The sequence below is a fragment of the Amblyomma mixtum genome, chromosome 2 (assembly GCF_055824585.1).
Source record: "Amblyomma mixtum isolate Tamu chromosome 2, ASM5582458v1, whole genome shotgun sequence".
Taxonomy (NCBI): domain Eukaryota; kingdom Metazoa; phylum Arthropoda; class Arachnida; order Ixodida; family Ixodidae; genus Amblyomma; species Amblyomma mixtum.
In genome coordinates this window covers 200,252,970-200,275,376 of record NC_143013.1, presented here as the reverse complement: position 1 = coordinate 200,275,376, position 22,407 = coordinate 200,252,970, and the positions used below count along the sequence as shown (strand labels likewise).

The 22,407-nt window shown below is 49.5% G+C and overlaps 1 protein-coding gene across 1 annotated transcript in view; it reads right to left on the bottom strand.

The window, feature by feature from the left end:
* The window catches only part of LOC149362205 (uncharacterized), a 36,813-nt gene extending 17,959 nt beyond the window's left edge, over window positions 1-18,854 (bottom strand). The window contains exon 1 of the mRNA XM_089569660.1: window positions 18,757-18,854. Within this exon, the coding sequence (XP_089425786.1) occupies window positions 18,757-18,844 (88 nt within the window). The 5' untranslated portion in view covers window positions 18,845-18,854. The remainder of the gene's footprint in view (window positions 1-18,756) is intronic.
* Between the last annotated feature and the right edge of the window lie 3,553 nt (window positions 18,855-22,407).

Genomic DNA, 22,407 nt, shown 5'->3' with positions numbered 1-22,407 from the left:
AAATTTTGAACAGCGTCACAAACAAGACCTGTGACTGAACCCAAGCACGGTGGCATCAAATGATAGCAAGAGTTGGCTGCTCAAACTAAGGCCAAGATGCTGTAAAGTCAACTCCAGCAGTCTTCTTCTCAAAGAGGACAAACGACGACAATGGAGCCAAAAATGATCGATAGATTCAGGATCACAGCAAAATGCACAGAGGGAGGATAGTCTCATTGTCGTCGCAGTCGTCGTCTACCCGCTGCATCAAGCCGGCTGTTGAAATGCCGTCTCGGCGTTAGGGTGGCGACGTATGAGCGTCGTGATTTGGTTTAAGGCTGCGTACATGGACGATGTCGGTGGTGGGGACAGAGGACAAAAGTGAGGACGCAAGGGGAGCAATTTCGTAGTTCACATCGGGGACACGGCGCACCAGACGGTAAGGGCCATGGTAGGGAGAAAGAAGCTTCTCGGAGAGACCGAGGCGGTGAGAAGGCGACCACAAGAAGACAGTAATCCTGGGTTGTAGTCGACTGCGCGGTGACGGCGGTCGTAGGCGTATTTCTATGAACCGTGAGAGGCATAGAGTCGACTACGGGATATTTGGCACGCCAGCGTGGCCTGGTGATGGCGTCCCGTGCGTAAGCAGTGGTGGGGACTGAAGAAGGCGGCATGAGTGTGTCCAAAGGCAAGGTGGTGTGCCTACCAAACAAAAGGTAGAAAGGGGAATAGCCTGTTGTTTCATGCCATGAAGAGTTATATGCAAAGGTCACATAAGGCAAGGCTGCATCCCAATCTCTGTGGTCGGGTGAGACGAACATTACTAACATGTCGGTGAGCGTGCAGTTGAGCCGTTTCGAAAGCCCGTTGGTTTGTGGATGGTATGCTGTCGCGAGCTGGCGCTGTGTAGCACACGAACGGAGAATGTCATTAACTACCCTGGACCGCAAATTACGAGCGTGGTCGATGAGTAGTTGACGAGGGGCACCATGGAGAAGAATGACGTTATGTAGAAGAAAATCGGCGACATCGGCAGCAATGTTGGTAGGCAAAGCACGCGTGATGGCGTACCGAGTCGTATAATCAGTTGCGACAGCTTTCCACTTGTTGCCGGAGAGGGACGTGGGAAAAGGGCCAAGAAGGCCGAAGACAACACGGTGAAAAGGTTACCGAGGTACGTCGATGGGTTGTAGAAGACCGGCAGTCAAAGTGGAGGGCCTTTTCCGACGTTGACACAGGTCGCAAGCGGCAACGTAACACTTGACAGAACAATACAGACCATGCGAAAAGAAGTGATGCCTGACCCGAGCGTACGTGCGGGACACGCCAAGGTAGCCGGTTGTCGGCAGATCGCGCAATTCTTCAAGGACACAAGAGCATAGACGTTGGGGTGTGACGAGCAGCAGCGGAGGACCATCGCAGCGTAGGTTGCGGCCATACAAAATGCCATTTTGTAGCACATAAAGGTTTAGAGACGGAGATCGGTTTGCAGAACGGATGCCATCAAAGGTAGGTCATAAAGATGAGTCATGGCGCTGTTCGTTGGCAACATCGGTGAGATCAGAGATAGCTAAGAGGTATGGCAGGGTCTCAGCGTCTTCAAGGTCAGGTGGCTCCACAGGGTATCGGGATAAACAGTCAGAGTAATGGTGGTGACGCCCGGACCTGTACACGGCGGAGTATGAATATCCTTGAAGCCGCAGTGCCCAGCGACCAAGGCGACCGTTAGGACCTTTTAGTGAAGATATCCAACAGAGAGCGTGGTGATCAGTGACAACTGTGAATGAACGGCCGAACAGGTAGGGTCTGAATTTAGTTACTGCCCAGACAAGGGCGATAGACTCGCGCTCAGTAATAGAATAATTTCACTCTGCGGTGGAAAGTAGGCGGCTGGCAAAAGCGATGACTCGATCTTGACGTTGTAGACGATGGGCTAGTACGGCGCCGATCCCGAGTCCGGAGACGTCGGTGAAAACTTCTGTCGGACCAAACAGGTCACAATGGGCCAAAATCGCCGGAGTTGACAGCAGACGGTCGACCGAGGAAAATGAGTTCTCTTGGGCAAGGACCCAGATAAACGGGGTATCGTTAAGAAGTTCGGTGAGGGTACGAGTGATGCCGGCGAAATCTTGGATAAAACGGCGAAAATACGAGCACAAGCCGACAAAGCTGCGCACATCTTTCGACTTCCTTGGAAGAGGAAAGGGCGGCTTGAATTTTGACTGGATCTGGGCGTACACCAGAAGCGTCAACAAGGCGTCCAAGAATAGTCAGTTGGCGGTGACCGAATTTATATTTCGATGAGGTGAGCTGGAGTGCTGCGTTAAGGAACACTGTCAGAATACTGGTGAGGCGTTCGAGGTGCTTGGCAAAAGTAGACGAGAAAACCACTACATCGTCTAGGTAACAGAGACAATTAGACAACTTAAAGCCGCGAAGAAGGGAGACCATCATTTGTTCGAAGGTAACTGGCACGTTACAGAGCCCGAACGCCACGACTTTAAAGTGGTATAAGCCATCAGGCGTCACGAAAGCGTCCCTTTCGCAGTCGTTTTCATCAACTGCGATTTGCAACTGCACCGATCGAAGATCAATTGAGAAATATTTGGTGCCTTGGGGGCAATCTAATGCATCATCGATCACCGGGATAGGATATACGGCCTTTTTTTGTGATTCGGTTGAGGTGTCGCTAATCAACGCAGAAGCGCCAGCTGCTGTCCTCTATCAGGACGAGTGGTGAAGCCCAAGGGCTTGACGAGGGCTCGATGATGTCTTTTGCGAGCATCTCGTCCACCTCTTGATTTATGACGGTGCGCTCAGCGCTGGACACTCGGTACGAATGTCTGTGGAGAGAAACGACATCACCGGTGTTTATACGATGCGTCGCCACTGAGGTACGAGCCAAAACGCGGGCACCAAATTCGAAGTTGTCGCGAAAAGATAAGAGGCACCTAAGATCGTGAGCTTGAGTCGGTGGTAGGTGCGACGCGATCATGCCGGCGTATTCGTATGTTGGTTTCTCAGTTCATGTGGCCGCAGGCAACAGGTGTTAATGAGTCGAAGGTGAGCAGCTGTCCACCACTGATATGAGTCATATGACACACTCGGCAGCACAGCGTGGCGAGTGAGATGCCTTGAGGGAGCGGTTGGATGGACGAGTCAAAGTTCAGGACCGGAAGGTACGCTCGGTTTCTCGACATTGTCAAGACGATGTGCGCAAGCGAAGCATGAGGGCGGCGTCAAATTCTGGAGTGGCTACGTAGTGGCCATCAGGAACAGGGGGAACAGATGAGAAAATGTAAATTGCGGCTTGAGGCGGTAGATGGACAAAGTCGACAGCACAAAGACGAGGTATAACTGGGGGACGGCGACTCAGCAAAAACAGGAAGATCAAGCTGAACAAACTGGTGGCGCAGTTGATGAGGGCTGTCTCTCCCTGCAGGTCCGTTCACGAACGCTGACCTGTTGCCTTGTCGCCTTTCTCCCTGCCTTCTTTTTCCTGCGCCGTCTTCCGATGGCCGCAGGATCCTGTCGACTGCGCCAGTAAAGTTTCACAGGTTCTTTCGTCTTCCTTATTGCACCAGCGGTGCACCGCCAGAGACGGTTGGTAACTCGAAGACTGAAGCTCTTCGCACCAGGGGTGCCACGTCAGAGACGCTCTTGTGATCAGTTGACACGCAGGGATAAAAAAGGGCAATAACTGAGGTTTATGTACAGATATTTACAGCGTACAGGAGTTTAGACACTCGAGACAAATTAAACGGCAAAAGACAAACAACAAAAAGGTGGATCTGGCTAATACTAGGGGAGGCCCCTACTCGGCGTTGCCGAAGATGCGTTGCATCTCGCCTTAGCCCAGAACCCTGCTTCCCGCTCCGGGGCCCGGTTTTAAAGCCCTAAAGGCCCGGCCCACATTTCGTGGCTTCCAATCATGTTACAATGTTCACATGATTGGTTTTGGGAGAGCCTGACCAGCCCTCCAGCTCCCGTAAGGTGAAGAACCCTCTCCACCACAAAATAAAAACAAACACAAATACACATTCGTGCCAGCACGTGCGCGAATCGGTACCGCGGGGCGGGGGGACACCCGAATTTCCCGGCGCGTTCGCAAGCGGCCGCGTTCCGAGAAACGAGACGCTTCGCTTTGAGCGCTCCCAGCCGCGTTCCGATCACCCCCGCGAACGCTACCGATACCTTACAGCACTGGTCCAGAACAGAGTCCACAACGGATGTATGGCGGCCGGATATGCTCACACGGGCTATACATAGCCCAACCACAGTACGCGTTCCGCCGTCGGCAACACGGAGAATGACTGTGGGTGCAGGGGTCAGTACTTTTCTGAGGTGGTGGCGTAGCGTTTAACTCATGACGCGTATGTGCGCGCCGGCATCGATCAGGGCTCTCAAAGAGACTCCACCGACCCGTCAGGGAGCGTCCGTAGGGGCCAGGAGAGGAGCGACGCAGGGGGAACGGGGAGCGGCTGGAGTGGGGAATCTGGCCGTCCATGGCAGCGCTGTGCTGCCGATGCTATTTCAGATGCTATTTATTACACATGGTAGATGCTATTTATTACAATAATAATGCATAGAGCGGGCCAGCTAGCTAGAAAGCAACAACGAGGCATTCCTCGAAAATAAACGGCTATATAAAAAGGGCTTCCGACTTACCGGATACGACAAATGCTCGACTTCGGCGGTGTCGGTGGCGAAAGTTCGTACGAGCCGAGAATGGTCGCATACAAGAGCTATCTTGGCGCTTTATTTAAAGGAAGCTTTTGATAATACTCTTCAATATCCTACAGGACCTCGCGGATGCCATCTGCTGCGCCAGAGACAACAACTACATCTTAGAATTTTTACCAGCCAGGCAACCATCATTAACTTATGCGAAATCAAGTCAGACCCAATCAATGTGGGAACGAGAGGAACTGCGCAAGAGACGGTACTGTCACCCCTCTTGTTCAATTTGGCTATGAAAGACCTACCAGCCCTTTTGTCCACAATGCCGGGCATCAAACACAACTTGTATGCGGACGATATTGCTGCCTGGTGCAACGCAGGGAGCGACGCCGAGATCGAGGACCGTCTTCAGGCAGCAGCCGACACTGTGAACCGGTGCGCCGGACAGAGGCATCCAGTGCTCACAGAAGAGTCGGAGGTGCTTATGCTTAAAAACCCGAGGAAACCTTTAGCGCAGAACATCACGGTGCATATAAACAACCAACCAGACAGCAACCCATGTAAGTCAAGATCCTAGGTCATTATAATCCACAGGGACCACAGAACACAACTACTTTGAATAGGCTTTCTACACGCACCGAACAAACGAATGATACACCGTATCAGTAATAAATACAGTTACATGAAGGAAAGAGACGCCATGAGCTTGGTACTAGCTTTCGTGGTCTCACTGTTGTTGCACGACGCGGCATTCCTTAATCTTCCCAAGACGGAAAGTGGGATACCCTGATTAGGAAATCCTACAAGGCGGCGCTGGGACTACTCAACTCCACGCATACGACAAAGCTCATGGCACTAAGAGTGCACAATGCCCTCAAACAGATGTGGGAAGCACAACGGTTCTCGCAACACCCCAGGCTCACCCTCACAGAACCGGGCAGAGATCTGCTCTAGAAAGTCCACATTAGTCTGCCCTATACCATCGAACAGAGGGAGGAGATACCACCCCATGTCAGGAGACGCATCAGCGAGTACCCGCCTTCAAGGAAGATGCATCCTTCGTATAACACTGAAAGAAGAAATGCAAGAGGAGCGGCCCTGTAGAAAGCATAGGACGAGAAACTCAAGACTAAATCTGGACGCGGCAGCCCCAGATAAGGGAGTGGTTACCATCGTGGTCTCAGCCCTTTCAGGATCGCTCGTCATCTGCGTCGCGGTGAAAATGTCTAACCCGACTCACGCAGAGGAAGCAGCTATCGCCCTAGATGCGTCGGCCATGTGTGCTCGCTGACTTGTTGAGTTGCTTAAAGAAAGCCCTGTGGCAACAATTGTTGCGGTAGGAGTAGGTCACGTACTCCTCGCACAGTCATGCTTGTCGTACGTCGATACCTCGCTGTATAATTCATCGGCTTAGTCTTTGGTGGCGCGTCGGTATACTAAGATACATATTTGCTTACTTGCCTCGATTGCAGTTTCATTTTGGCAAGGTGTAAGTGCAAGGAGACGAGCACTAGACTGACACAGCGATGCACGAAACGATGGCACACGGATCGGACGGGGCGCGCACAGTGTGCCGTGTGCCATCGTTTCGTGAATCGCTGTGTCAGTCTAGTCCTCATCTCCTTGCGCTGCTATTTATTTGTTCAAGACATGTACCAACACGCCAAATTTTCCACGTAAGTCAAGTTGATTTCTAGTGCATAGGGCTCTTTCTCTGTGTGCGCCCCGTCCGATCCGTGTGCCATCGTTTCGTGCATCGCTGTGTCAGTCTAGTCCTCATCTCCTTGCGCTGCTATTTATTTGTTCAAGACATGTACCAACACGCCAAATTTTCCACGTTAGTCAAGTTCATTTCTAGTGCAAAGGGCTCTTTCTCTCTGTGCGCCCCGTCCGATCCGTGTGCCATCGTTTCGTGCATCGCTGTGTCAGTCTAGTCCTCATCCCCTTGCGCTGCTATTTATTTGTTCAAGACATGTACCAACACGCCAAATTTTCCACGTTAGTCAAGTTCATTTCTAGTGCAAAGGGCTCTTTCTCTGTGTGCGCCCCGTCCGATCCGTGTGCCATCGTTTCGTGCATCGCTGTGTCAGTCTAGTCCTCATCTCCTTGCGCTGCTATTTATTTGTTCAAGACATGTACCAACACGCCAAATTTTCCACGTAACTCAAGTTGATTTCTAGTGCATAGGGCTCTTTCTCTGTGTGCGCCCCGTCCGATCCGTGTGCCATCGTTTCGTGCATCGCTGTGTCAGTCTAGTCCTCATCTCCTTGCGCTGCTATTTATTTGTTCAAGACATGTACCAACACGCCAAATTTTCCACGTTAGTCAAGTTCATTTCTAGTGCAAAGGGCTCTTTCTCTCTGTGCGCCCTGTCCGATCCGTGTGCCATCGTTTCGTGCATCGCTGTGTCAGTCTAGTCCTCATCCCCTTGCGCTGCTATTTATTTGTTCAAGACATGTACCAACACGCCAAATTTTCCACGTTAGTCAAGTTCATTTCTAGTGCAAAGGGCTCTTTCTCTATGTGCGCCCCGTCCGATCCGTGTGCCATCGTTTCGTGCATCGCTGTGTCAGTCTAGTCCTCATCTCCTTGCGCTGCTATTTATTTGTTCAAGACATGTACCAACACGCCCAATTTTCCACGTAACTCAAGTTGATTTCTAGTGCATAGGGCTCTTTCTCTGTGTGCGCCCCGTCCGATCCGTGTGCCATCGTTTCGTGCATCGCTGTGTCAGTCTAGTCCTCATCTCCTTGCGCTGCTATTTATTTGTTCAAGACATGTACCAACACGCCAAATTTTCCACGTTAGTCAAGTTCATTTCTAGTGCAAAGGGCTCTTTCTCTGTGTGCGCCCCGTCCGATCCGTGTGCCATCGTTTCGTGCATCGCTGTGTCAGTCTAGGCCTCGTCTCCTTGCGCTGCTATTTATTTGTTCAAGACATGTACCAACACGCCCAATTTTCCACGTTAGTCAAGTTCATTTCTAGTACAAAGGGCTCTTTCTCTGTGTGCGCCCCGTCCGATCCGTGTGCCATCGTTTCGTGCATCGCTGTGTCAGTCTAGTCCTCGTTTCCTTGCGCTGCTATTTATTTGTTCAAGACATGTACCAACACGCCCAATTTTCCACGTTAGTCAAGTTCATTTCTAGTACAAAGGGCTCTTTCTCTGTGTGCGCCCCGTCCGATCCGTGTGCCATCGTTTCGTGCATCGCTGTGTCAGTCTAGTCCTCGTCTCCTTGCGCTGCTAATTATTTGTTCAAGTCATGTACCAACACGCCCAATTTTCCACGTTAGTCAAGTTCATTTCTAGTACAAAGGGCTCTTTCTCTGTGTGCGCCCCGTCCGATCCGTGTGTCATCGTTTCGTGCATCGCTGTGTCAGTCTAGTCCTCGTCTCCTTGCGCTGCTATTTATTTGTTCAAGTCATGTACCAACACGCCCAATTTTCCCCGTTAGTCAAGTTCATTTCTAGTACAAAGGGCTCTTTCTCTGTGTGCGCCCCGTCCGATCCGTGTGCCATCGTTTCGTGCATCGCTGTGTCAGTCTAGTCCTCGTCTCCTTGCGCTGCTATTTATTTGTTCAAGTCATGTACCAACACGCCCAATTTTCCACGTTAGTCAAGTTCATTTCTAGTACAAAGGGCTCTTTCTCTGTGTGCGCCCCGTCCGATCCGTGTGCCATCGTTTCGTGCATCGCTGTGTCAGTCTAGTCCTCGTTTCCTTGCGCTGCTATTTATTTGTTCAAGACATGTACCAACACGCCCAATTTTCCACGTTAGTCAAGTTCATTTCTAGTACAAAGGGCTCTTTCTCTGTGTGCGCCCCGTCCGATCCGTGTGCCATCGTTTCGTGCATCGCTGTGTCAGTCTAGTCCTCGTCTCCTTGCGCTGCTATTTATTTGTTCAAGTCATGTACCAACACGCCCAATTTTCAACGTTAGTCAAGTTCATTTCTAGTACAAAGGGCTCTTTCTCTGTGTGCGCCCCGTCCGATCCGTGTGCCATCGTTTCGTGCATCGCTGTGTCAGTCTAGTCCTCGTCTCCTTGCGCTGCTATTTATTTGTTCAAGTCATGTACCAACACGCCCAATTTTCCACGTTAGTCAAGTTCATTTCTAGTACAAAGGGCTCTTTCTCTGTGTGCGCCCCGTCCGATCCGTGTGCCATCGTTTCGTGCATCGCTGTGTCAGTTTAGTCCTCGTCTCCTTGCGCTGCTATTTATTTGTTCAAGTCATGTACCAACACGCCCAATTTTCCACGTTAGTCAAGTTCATTTCTAGTACAAAGGGCTCTTTCTCTGTGTGCGCCCCGTCCGATCCGTGTGCCATCGTTTCGTGCTTCGCTGTGTCAGTCTAGTCCTCGTTTCCTTGCGCTGCTATTTATTTGTTCAAGACATGTACCAACACGCCCAATTTTCCACGTTAGTCAAGTTCATTTCTAGTGCAAAGGGCTCTTTCTCTGTGTGCGCCCCGTGCGATCCGTGTGCCATCGTTTCGTGCATCGCTGTGTCAGTCTAGTTCTCATCTCCTTGCGCTGCTATTTATTTGTTCAAGACATGTACCAACACGCCAAATTTTCCACGTTAGTCAAGTTCATTTCTAGTGCAAAGGGCTCTTTCTCTCTGTGCGCCCCGTCCGATCCGTGTGCCATCGTTTCGTGCATCGCTGTGTCAGTCTAGTCCTCATCTCCTTGCGCTGCTATTTATTTGTTCAAGACATGTACCAACACGCCAAATTTTCCACGTTAGTCAAGTTCATTTCTAGTGCAAAGGGCTCTTTCTCTGTGTGCGCCCCGTCCGATCCGTGTGCCATCGTTTCGTGCATCGCTGTGTCAGTCTAGGCCTCGTCTCCTTGCGCTGCTATTTATTTGTTCAAGACATGTACCAACACGCCAAATTTTCCACGTTAGTCAAGTTCATTTCTAGTGCAAAGGGCTCTTTCTCTGTGTGCGCCCCGTCCGATCCGTGTGCCATCGTTTCGTGCATCGCTGTGTCAGTCTAGGCCTCGTCTCCTTGCGCTGCTATTTATTTGTTCAAGACATGTACCAACACGCCCAATTTTCCACGTTAGTCAAGTTCATTTCTAGTACAAAGGGCTCTTTCTCTGTGTGGGCCCCGTCCGATCCGTGTGCCATCGTTTCGTGCATCGCTGTGTCAGTCTAGTCCTCGTTTCCTTGCGCTGCTATTTATTTGTTCAAGACATGTACCAACACGCCCAATTTTCCACGTTAGTCAAGTTCATTTCTAGTACAAAGGGCTCTTTCTCTGTGTGCGCCCCGTCCGATCCGTGTGCCATCGTTTCGTGCATCGCTGTGTCAGTCTAGTCCTCGTCTCCTTGCGCCGCTATTTATTTGTTCAAGTCATGTACCAACACGCCCAATTTTCCACGTTAGTCAAGTTCATTTCTAGTACAAAGGGCTCTTTCTCTGTGTGCGCCCCGTCCGATCCGTGTGCCATCGTTTCGTGCATCGCTGTGTCAGTCTAGTCCTCGTCTCCTTGCGCTGCTATTTATTTGTTCAAGTCATGTACCAACACGCCCAATTTTCCACGTTAGTCAAGTTCATTTCTAGTACAAAGGGCTCTTTCTCTGTGTGCGCCCCGTCCGATCCGTGTGCCATCGTTTCGTGCATCGCTGTGTCAGTCTAGTCCTCGTCTCCTTGCGCTGCTATTTATTTGTTCAAGTCATGTACCAACACGCCCAATTTTCCACGTTAGTCAAGTTCATTTCTAGTACAAAGGGCTCTTTCTCTGTGTGCGCCCCGTCCGATCCGTGTGCCATCGTTTCGTGCATCGCTGTGTCAGTCTAGTCCTCGTCTCCTTGCGCTGCTATTTATTTGTTCAAGTCATGTACCAACACGCCCAATTTTCCACGTTAGTCAAGTTCATTTCTAGTACAAAGGGCTCTTTCTCTGTGTGCGCCCCGTCCGATCCGTGTGCCATCGTTTCGTGCATCGCTGTGTCAGTCTAGTCCTCGTTTCCTTGCGCTGCTATTTATTTGTTCAAGACATGTACCAACACGCCCAATTTTCCACGTTAGTCAAGTTCATTTCTAGTACAAAGGGCTCTTTCTCTGTGTGCGCCCCGTCCGATCCGTGTGCCATCGTTTCGTGCATCGCTGTGTCAGTCTAGTCCTCGTCTCCTTGCGCTGCTATTTATTTGTTCAAGTCATGTACCAACACGCCCAATTTTCCACGTTAGTCAAGTTCATTTCTAGTACAAAGGGCTCTTTCTCTGTGTGCGCCCCGTCCGATCCGCGTGCCATCGTTTCGTGCATCGCTGTGTCAGTCTAGTCCTCGTTTCCTTGCGCTGCTATTTATTTGTTCAAGACATGTACCAACACGCCCAATTTTCCACGTTAGTCAAGTTCATTTCTAGTACAAAGGGCTCTTTCTCTGTGTGCGCCCCGTCCGATCCGTGTGCCATCGTTTCGTGCATCGCTGTGTCAGTCTAGTCCTCGTCTCCTTGCGCTGCTATTTATTTGTTCAAGTCATGTACCAACACGCCCAATTTTCCACGTTAGTCAAGTTCATTTCTAGTACAAAGGGCTCTTTCTCTGTGTGCGCCCCGTCCGATCCGTGTGCCATCGTTTCGTGCATCGCTGTGTCAGTTTAGTCCTCGTCTCCTTGCGCTGCTATTTATTTGTTCAAGTCATGTACCAACACGCCCAATTTTCCACGTTAGTCAAGTTCATATCTAGTACAAAGGGCTCTTTCTCTGTGTGCGCCCCGTCCGATCCGTGTGCCATCGTTTCGTGCATCGCTGTGTCAGTCTAGTCCTCGTCTCCTTGCGCTGCTATTTATTTGTTCAAGTCATGTACCAACACGCCCAATTTTCCACGTTAGTCAAGTTCATTTCTAGTACAAAGGGCTCTTTCTCTGTGTGCGCCCCGTCCGATCCGTGTGCCATCGTTTCGTGCATCGCTGTGTCAGTCTAGTTCTCGTCTCCTTGCGCTGCTATTTATTTGTTCAAGTCATGTACCAACACGCCCAATTTTCCACGTTAGTCAAGTTCATTTCTAGTACAAAGGGCTCTTTCTCTGTGTGCGCCCCGTCCGATCCGTGTGCCATCGTTTCGTGCATCGCTGTGTCAGTTTAGTCCTCGTCTCCTTGCGCTGCTATTTATTTGTTCAAGTCATGTACCAACACGCCCAATTTTCCACGTTAGTCAAGTTCATTTCTAGTACAAAGGGCTCTTTCTCTGTGTGCGCTCCGTCCGATCCGTGTGCCATCGTTTCGTGCATCGCTGTGTCAGTCTAGTCCTCGTTTCCTTGCGCTGCTATTTATTTGTTCAAGACATGTACCAACACGCCCAATTTTCCACGTTAGTCAAGTTCATTTCTAGTGCAAAGGGCTCTTTCTCTGTGTGCGCCCCGTCCGATCCGTGTGCCATCGTTTCGTGCATCGCTGTGTCAGTCTAGTCCTCATCTCCTTGCGCTGCTATTTATTTGTTCAAGACATGTACCAACACGCCAAATTTTCCACGTTAGTCAAGTTCATTTCTAGTGCAAAGGGCTCTTTCTCTCTGTGCGCCCCGTCCGATCCGTGTGCCATCGTTTCGTGCATCGCTGTGTCAGTCTGGTCCTCATCTCCTTGCGCTGCTATTTATTTGTTCAAGACATGTACCAACACGCCAAATTTTCCACGTTAGTCAAGTTCATTTCTAGTGCAAAGGGCTCTTTCTCTGTGTGCGCCCCGTCCGATCCGTGTGCCATCGTTTCGTGCATCGCTGTGTCAGTCTAGGCCTCGTCTCCTTGCGCTGCTATTTATTTGTTCAAGACATGTACCAACACGCCCAATTTTCCACGTTAGTCAAGTTCATTTCTAGTGCAAAGGGCTCTTTCTCTGTGTGCGCCCCGTCCGATCCGTGTGCCATCGTTTCGTGCATCGCTGTGTCAGTCTAGTCCTCGTTTCCTTGCGCTGCTATTTATTTGTTCAAGACATGTACCAACACGCCCAATTTTCCACGTTAGTCAAGTTCATTTCTAGTACAAAGGGCTCTTTCTCTGTGTGCGCCCCGTCCGATCCGTGTGCCATCGTTTCGTGCATCGCTGTGTCAGTCTAGTCCTCGTCTCCTTGCGCTGCTATTTATTTGTTCAAGTCATGTACCAACACGCCCAATTTTCCACGTTAGTCAAGTTCATTTCTAGTACAAAGGGCTCTTTCTCTGTGTGCGCCCCGTCCGATCCGTGTGCCATCGTTTCGTGCATCGCTGTGTCAGTCTAGTCCTCGTTTCCTTGCGCTGCTATTTATTTGTTCAAGACATGTACCAACACGCCCAATTTTCCACGTTAGTCAAGTTCATTTCTAGTACAAAGGGCTCTTTCTCTGTGTGCGCCCCGTCCGATCCGTGTGCCATCGTTTCGTGCATAGCTGTGTCAGTCTAGTCCTCGTCTCCTTGCGCTGCTATTTATTTGTTCAAGTCATGTACCAACACGCCCAATTTTCCACGTTAGTCAAGTTCATTTCTAGTACAAAGGGCTCTTTCTCTGTGTGCGCCCCGTCCGATCCGTGTGCCATCGTTTCGTCCATCGCTGTGTCAGTCTAGTCCTCGTTTCCTTGCGCTGCTATTTATTTGTTCAAGACATGTACCAACACGCCCAATTTTCCACGTTAGTCAAGTTCATTTCTAGTACAAAGGGCTCTTTCTCTGTGTGCGCCCCGTCCGATCCGTGTGCCATCGTTTCGTGCATCGCTGTGTCAGTCTAGTCCTCGTCTCCTTGCGCTGCTATTTATTTGTTCAAGTCATGTACCAACACGCCCAATTTTCCACGTTAGTCAAGTTCATTTCTAGTACAAAGGGCTCTTTCTCTGTGTGCGCCCCGTCCGATCCGTGTGCCATCGTTTCGTGCATCGCTGTGTCAGTCTAGTCCTCGTCTCCTTGCGCTGCTATTTATTTGTTCAAGTCATGTACCAACACGCCCAATTTTTCACGTTAGTCAAGTTCATTTCTAGTACAAAGGGCTCTTTCTCTGTGTGCGCCCCGTCCGATCCGTGTGCCATCGTTTCGTGCATCGCTGTGTCAGTTTAGTCCTCGTCTCCTTGCGCTGCTATTTATTTGTTCAAGTCATGTACCAACACGCCCAATTTTCCACGTTAGTCAAGTTCATTTCTAGTACAAAGGGCTCTTTCTCTGTGTGCGCCCCGTCCGATCCGTGTGCCATCGTTTCGTGCATCGCTGTGTCAGTCTAGTCCTCGTTTCCTTGCGCTGCTATTTATTTGTTCAAGACATGTACCAACACACCCAATTTTCCACGTTAGTCAAGTTCATTTCTAGTACAAAGGGCTCTTTCTCTGTGTGCGCCCCGTCCGATCCGTGTGCCATCGTTTCGTGCATCGCTGTGTCAGTCTAGTCCTCGTCTCCTTGCGCTGCTATTTATTTGTTCAAGTCATGTACCAACACGCCCAATTTTTCACGTTAGTCAAGTTCATTTCTAGTACAAAGGGCTCTTTCTCTGTGTGCGCCCCGTCCGATCCGTGTGCCATCGTTTCGTGCATCGCTGTGTCAGTCTAGTCCTCGTCTCCTTGCGCTGCTATTTATTTGTTCAAGTCATGTACCAACACGCCCAATTTTCCACGTTAGTCAAGTTCATTTCTAGTACAAAGGGCTCTTTCTCTGTGTGCGCCCCGTCCGATCCGTGTGCCATCGTTTCGTGCATCGCTGTGTCAGTCTAGTCCTCGTCCACTTGCGCTGCTATTTATTTGTTCAAGTCATGTACCAACACGCCCAATTTTCCACGTTAGTCAAGTTCATTTCTAGTACAAAGGGCTCTTTCTCTGTGTGCGCCCCGTCCGATCCGTGTGCCATCGTTTCGTGCATCGCTGTGTCAGTCTAGTCCTCGTCTCCTTGCGCTGCTATTTATTTGTTCAAGTCATGTACCAACACGCCCAATTTTCCACGTTAGTCAAGTTCATTTCAAGTACAAAGGGCTCTTTCTCTGTGTGCGCCCCGTCCGATCCGTGTGCCATCGTTTCGTGCATCGCTGTGTCAGTCTAGTCCTCGTTTCCTTGCGCTGCTATTTATTTGTTCAAGACATGTACCAACACGCCCAATTTTCCACGTTAGTCACGTTCATTTCTAGTACAAAGGGCTCTTTCTCTGTGTGCGCCCCGTCCGATCCGTGTGCCATCGTTTCGTGCATCGCTGTGTCAGTCTAGTCCTCGTCTCCTTGCGCTGCTATTTATTCGTTCAAGTCATGTACCAACACGCCCAATTTTCCACGTTAGTCAAGTTCATTTCTAGTACAAAGGGCTCTTTCTCTGTGTGCGCCCCGTCCGATCCGTGTGCCATCGTTTCGTGCATCGCTGTGTCAGTTTAGTCCTCGTCTCCTTGCGCTGCTATTTATTTGTTCAAGTCATGTACCAACACGCCCAATTTTCCACGTTAGTCAAGTTCATTTCTAGTACAAAGGGCTCTTTCTCTGTGTGCGCCCCGTCCGATCCGTGTGCCATCGTTTCGTGCATCGCTGTGTCAGTCTAGTCCTCGTCTCCTTGCGCTGCTATTTATTTGTTCAAGTCATGTACCAACACGCCCAATTTTCCACGTTAGTCAAGTTCATTTCTAGTACAAAGGGCTCTTTCTCTGTGTGCGCCCCGTCCGATCCGTGTGCCATCGTTTCGTGCATCGCTGTGTCAGTCTAGTCCTCGTCTCCTTGCGCTGCTATTTATTTGTTCAAGACATGTACCAACACGCCCAATTTTCCACGTTAGTCAAGTTCATTTCTAGTACAAAGGGCTCTTTCTCTGTGTGCGCCCCGTCCGATCCGTGTGCCATCGTTTCGTGCATCGCTGTGTCAGTCTAGTCTTCGTCTCCTTGCGCTGCTATTTATTTGTTCAAGTCATGTACCAACACGCCCAATTTTCCACGTTAGTCAAGTTCATTTCTAGTACAAAGGGCTCTTTCTCTGTGTGCGCCCCGTCCGATCCGTGTGCCATCGTTTCGTGCATCGCTGTGTCAGTCTAGTCCTCGTTTCCTTGCGCTGCTATTTATTTGTTCAAGACATGTACCAACACGCCCAATTTTCCACGTTAGTCAAGTTCATTTTTAGTACAAAGGGCTCTTTCTCTGTGTGCGCCCCGTCCGATCCGTGTGCCATCGTTTCGTGCATCGCTGTGTCAGTCTAGTCCTCGTCTCCTTGCGCTGCTATTTATTTGTTCAAGTCATGTACCAACACGCCCAATTTTCCACGTTAGTCAAGTTCATTTCTAGTACAAAGGGCTCTTTCTCTGTGTGCGCCCCGTCCGATCCGTGTGCCATCGTTTCGTGCATCGCTGTGTCAGTCTAGTCCTCGTCTCCTTGCGCTGCTATTTATTTGTTCAAGTCATGTACCAACACGCCCAATTTTCCATGTTAGTCAAGTTCATTTCTAGTACAAAGGGCTCTTTCTCTGTGTGCGCCCCGTCCGATCCGTGTGCCATCGTTTCGTGCATCGCTGTGTCAGTCTAGTCCTCGTCTCCTTGCGCTGCTATTTATTTGTTCAAGTCATGTACCAACACGCCCAATTTTCCACGTTAGTCAAGTTCATTTCTAGTACAAAGGGCTCTTTCTCTGTGTGCGCCCCGTCCGATCCGTGTGCCATCGTTTCGTGCATCGCTGTGTCAGTCTAGTCCTCGTTTCCTTGCGCTGCTATTTATTTGTTCAAGACATGTACCAACACGCCCAATTTTCCACGTTAGTCAAGTTCATTTCTAGTACAAAGGCCTCTTTCTCTGTGTGCGCCCCGTCCGATCCGTGTGCCATCGTTTCGTGCATCGCTGTGTCAGTCTAGTCCTCGTCTCCTTGCGCTGCTATTTATTTGTTCAAGTCATGTACCAACACGCCCAATTTTCCACGTTAGTCAAGTTCATTTCTAGTACAAAGGGCTCTTTCTCTGTGTGCGCCCCGTCCGATCCGTGTGCCATCGTTTCGTGCATCGCTGTGTCAGTCTAGTCCTCGTTTCCTTGCGCTGCTATTTATTTGTTCAAGTCATGTACCAACACGCCCAATTTTCCACGTTAGTCAAGTTCATTTCTAGTACAAAGGGCTCTTTCTCTGTGTGCGCCCCGTCCGATCCGTGTGCCATCGTTTCGTGCATCGCTGTGTCAGTCTAGTCCTCGTTTCCTTGCGCTGCTATTTATTTGTTCAAGTCATGTACCAACACGCCCAATTTTCCACGTTAGTCAAGTTCATTTCTAGTACAAAGGGCTCTTTCTCTGTGTGCGCCCCGTCCGATCCGTGTGCCATCGTTTCGTGCATCGCTGTGTCAGTCTAGTCCTCGTTTCCTTGCGCTGCTATTTATTTGTTCAAGTCATGTACCAACACGCCCAATTTTCCACGTTAGTCAAGTTCATTTCTAGTACAAAGGGCTCTTTCTCTGTGTGCGCCCCGTCCGATCCGTGTGCCATCGTTTCGTGCATCGCTGTGTCAGTCTAGTCCTCGTCTCCTTGCGCTGCTATTTATTTGTTCAAGACATGTACCAACACGCCCAATTTTCCACGTTAGTCAAGTTCATTTCCAGTACAAAGGGCTCTTTCTCTGTGTGCGCCCCGTCCGATCCGTGTGCCATCGTTTCGTGCATCGCTGTGTCAGTCTAGTCCTCGTCTCCTTGCGCTGCTATTTATTTGTTCAAGTCATGTACCAAACAGAAGGGTTGAAATGCGGGCCAGTTGGTACATTGTAAACTGAGAAAAAACCAGTCACACAAGACGACGGACAAGAAGAGAGTACACACCACAACGACTGGACTAACAACTGAAGTTTATTGGAAAAAACATGGTCCGAGCAAGGCCTGCAGAGCATGCGCAACAGCATCATCACTAATCACTGCGCAAAAGAGACAAGGACAAGAAATCTAAACTATCGTGGACGACCTAAAAAAGCAAATTCTTTTTCAAGTAGGCGCACCGAAGTTGTGCTTATACAATCAGAGCCTAACAAACCGATATGATATGCCTCCAGTATTTCCCGCTCCTGTTTTCCCTTGCCTCTACCAAGAATGGTGGCATTGCTAAACAAAGGATAACAGCCACATTCATTGCAATGGCGAGGCAAGTTAGCACCGCCACCGGACCCCAGGGAGGAGTGATGCTCTCTGTGTACTCTCTTCTTGTCCGTCGTCTTGTGTGACTGTTTTTTCTCAGTTTCATGTACCAACACGCCCAATTTTCCACGTTAGTCAAGTTCATTTCTAGTACAAAGGGCTCTTTCTCTGTGTGCGCCCCGTCCGATCCGTGTGTCATCGTTTCGTGCATCGCTGTGTCAGTCTAGTCCTCGTCTCCTTGCGCTGCTATTTATTTGTTCAAGTCATGTACCAACACGCCCAATTTTCCACGTTAGTCAAGTTCATTTCCAGTACAAAGGGCTCTTTCTCTGTGTGCGCCCCGTCCGATCCGTGTGCCATCGTTTCGTGCATCGCTGTGTCAGTCTAGTCCTCGTCTCTTTGCGCTGCTATTTATTTGTTCAAGACATGTACCAACACGCCCAATTTTCCACGTTAGTCAAGTTCATTTCCAGTACAAAGGGCTCTTTCTCTGTGTGCGCCCCGTCCGATCCGTGTGCCATCGTTTCGTGCATCGCTGTGTCAGTCTAGTCCTCGTCTCCTTGCGCTGCTATTTATTTGTTCAAGACATGTACCAACACGCCCAATTTTCCACGTTAGTCAAGTTCATTTCTAGTACAAAGGGCTCTTTCTCTGTGTGCGCCCCGTCCTATCCGTGGGCCATCGTTTCGTGCATCGCTGTGTCAGTGTAGTCGCCGTCTCCTTGCGCTGCTATTTATTTGTTCAAGACATGTACCAACACGCCCAATTTTCCACGTTAATGTAAGTACATTTGGCAAGATAGTAGCGCTCAATAACCGCCCACAGCACCTTTTCAAATGGCGCGATAACACTGCGCTCAAATTCTCCTCATTCCACGTTCAGGGCAGGCAGATCTAACGCCTGAGTAGAAGGAGGTGAGCGGTCTCTGCTCTTCAGAACCGGTCTGAACTAGTCCGGTTAAGACTAGTAGACACACGCCGCAGCACTGGAGTCCTGAACAAGTAAACACCGCCCTGTACCAAAGCAGGCCTTTCTGACATGACCAAATAAAGTCTCTGTAACTCTCGCTTTAACGTATTTTAACCACTTACCGTCCATCGCATTAGACTCGCAGCAGTTTGCAAGAGAGATCACACTGTAGAGGAGAAGGCACTTGCACCAACTGACTTGGACTTCCATGCCACCTCCAGACTGCACACCTTTGCAGAGCTCACGCAAATGCCCCGCTTGGACCGTCGGACTTACCCTCCTCCACACCCCTCCCTTACCCATTCCCCACAGATCCTCTGGAGACGCCTCCAGAGCCGCTCTCTCTCATCCCCTCAGCTGCTATCTCTCTACTGTGGCACCTCCCCTGCATGCACCCTGTGCGGCGACCCTCCCGCCACACTCTCCCACATCCTTTTCGGCTGCCCTGCTGATCCTCCCCCGCAGGGACAGCCCGCGTTATCAAGTTGGGAGGACTGGGAGGTCGTGCTCTCGTCTCCGGACCCGCCATCGCAGCTTGCTGCGGTGCTTCGGGGTGCCGACGTCATGGACAAACACCGCATGAACGTTACGACGTAGAGTGGGACCGTGCGGTGGTCCAGGGACCCAAGGGGGGTCTAAACACACTTGCCATGATAAAGTTTTTCTCTCTCTCCAGACTCGCAAATAGCCGCTACCTTTGCTAGACTGCTAGGTTCACGAGCTCGCCAGCTCCCGAGGCAGTCATTATTCACGCTGGGGCCGCCAAGCGCCGTCGAATTCATCGCTCCTGGCCGACAATATACGATACAAGCTTCACTCTGCGCGGGCTCATTTTTTCTCCGATGTTTGCGTTGTGCGCGAATGCCAGCGTGATGGAGGACAGTAATGACACGTCCCGAGCAATAGCTGACCTGAAAATAAGCCCGTGTGTTGAAGTGGACCTATGTTTTGCAAGAAATCCTATAGTTTTCCTGAAAAAAAAAAATCCAACTCACAAGATGTGGAAAATGTTGCTGTTGCGATTGTACAAAACTGCAACTTTCGATCAGCGCACAGCGAAACATACGATTTTATGGAACGTGATTATTTTTGTTCAGAAAATGTGTGAAGACTTTTCTGTTTGTAAAAAAAAAACACAAAAACATTTTTTTAGCTCTTGATATTTGGCGGCCGAAAATTCGCCTTCAAGAGAATATCCGTTTCAAGACGTACTTTTGAAGACCATAACCTTACAAGGAGAAATAAAACTTGACGCTCAATCTTTTCCTCGAAGCTTGTCGCTCCTTTTTACTACCCTGAGGGGAAATTCGTACTTTAGACTGCTGAGTTTTTTTTTTAGTTGAAATGTTCTGGAATTTAAAAATCCCGAAAAATGGCCACATCAGCTTAAAGAAATTTTTCGTTCGTTATACTTGCAAGGTTACCATGTGGAAGCGTCCTTACTGAGAGGGCTATCTTCCATTGCGGAGGTGGACGTCTTTTTGCCGTGTGTGACTAATTTTCTCGAATAGGATTTCCATAAAGTAGCCGACTTTCTTTTAAAAATTTTCTAGAATGCCTGTATTACCTGCTAACTATAAAGCAACAATAAAGCGTTGTTACATTGTTCTAATTCTCCAAAAGAAAGCTATCAGGATTATCGCAGGTGCCAGTTTTACTGCCCATACGGCTGAATTGTTTACTAAGTATGAAGTAATTCGTGTCAATGTTTTTCTTGAGTACCGCCTATTATACTATCTCAAATTTTCTTCACCATCAATATGTAATTTTTTGCTTAATATCGCATTGTTAAAGCCCATAGAAAAGTATGTTCAAACCCGATCAACTGCAAAATGGACACTTCCACGAGCTAGAACTAACTATGGTAAAGAAGCACTTAACTTCCTTATACCTAATGTTCTAAGCAGCTACGAATCTAATCAGCTGAGCATGTATAACCTCCGACCACATGATTTAAAAGTGTACTTTGTAAAAAATATTCCATAACTTCTTTTTCATACATTGTAGTTTGTGTATGTATCGGTGTCCTTTTCCCCTTTGTAATCAACCCAGCAGTGTATAACTTTCAAATGCATTTGTTCAGTTTTAATTGTTTTTTTCTAGTTTCAAACTACATCTCTGTGTACCCATCAGTTCAATCGTAAATATTATAAATTCTTTCTACAGTGTGCTCGTTTCCGATCTGCCACCGTTGTATGCATGTGTTTATTTTATTATTTTGTAATGGCTCTTAAATGAGCCACAGGCATTTTCAAGCTATTTTCTTTAGCTTTTGGCCTGTGGCTCATCCTAAAGACTGTATGCACATTTGTAAAATAAAATAAAGTTTAAAGTTTGGTTTACACTATGAAATGACATGCGTAATGCAGACCACATTTCGTTCAGTTCTCATAAACAAAGTCTTTCCATACTCCTTCTGGTCACTAAACTTATCCGCAACCCTATGGCGGAGTTTCCTACGTTGCTGAAGACTGCTGTGTTGCGGTGCCACTGCCTACAACAGGGCATGTACTGGGGGAGCTTGGCCCTGTCACCACTGGGCAGGAAGCCTCGCTAGCTAAAACTCTGGCGTTTCAGTTCGACGTTTACTATTACGTACTTTGCGCCTTCAGGCTATGCCGTTCATCTGCAACCCTACCTGTTATTCGCTCGCACTTTGCTCCACGGGCCGTTCGAGCCACCACGCTCCCGGCCTGCCTCCTTCCTCTTTGCCGAGCGTGAAGCCGCCGCTAGTACTGCAGGGGCGCTGGTGTCTTCACAAACCTGCATGCGTGGGAACACGCCGAGCACATTTTATGCGCCGCGATGCCCCTCCAGCCACAGAGGCGCGATGGAGAAGGCATCGTTATTTCCTTGCCGAAGTAACACGAAGCTTCGAGAGGAATGGAACGAGCAGGAACGAGGTTATATATATGGGCTGCTGCTGCAGCCCATTTTTATCTTCCTCTTTGTCACGCATGTCCGTCTTCAGAATCGGCCACGGTAAGAAGAGGAGCCATCACGGCGACTTACGGTCGCGTTAACTTAGCGGGGTTCTAGTAAGGCTTGAGACGCTGGACATGAACTGTCTCGCGGCCGCGGAGGCGGAGATCGACAGACGGCGTGAGGGGTTCAACGACGTAGTCAATAGGACAGCTGCACTCCACGACGCTGTACGGGCCGTGATACATGGCAAGAAATTTCGATGACAATCCAGGGGTACTTGACGAGATCCACAGCCCCACAAGGGCTCCAGGAGAGAAGTGCGGTGTGGCGTGATCGGTGCCGTGGCGGGATCTTTGGAGATACTGGGTGTCGGCCTTGAGTGAACGGGCGATTTGGCGGCAGTCTTCTGTGTGTTGCGCGGCTTCAGTAAGGGGGGTTTATTCGGAGACGTCAGGTTAGTAAGAGAGAATTGTATCACGGTAGCAGATGGATGACGGCCATATAGAAGAAAAAATGAGAGGATCCGGTAGTGAACTGCGTAGCCGTATTGCACGCAACAGTCACATAAGGAAAGACAAGATCCCAATTCGAGCGGTTAGAAGCAACGTACATAGAAAGCATGTCCCCGGGGGTGCGGTTAAATCACTCTATGAGGCCGTTGATCTGCGGATGATAGGCGGAGGTGGTTCGATGAATCATGTTGCACTGGTTGAGCAGGGCTTTGACAACATCGGACACGAAGGCGCCGGCTCAGTCACTAAGCAGTTCACGCGGTGCACCGTGACGAAGGACAAAGCGCTGCAAAAGGAAAGTGGCGACTTCTGCTGCTGTGGCCGCAGGAAGGGTGG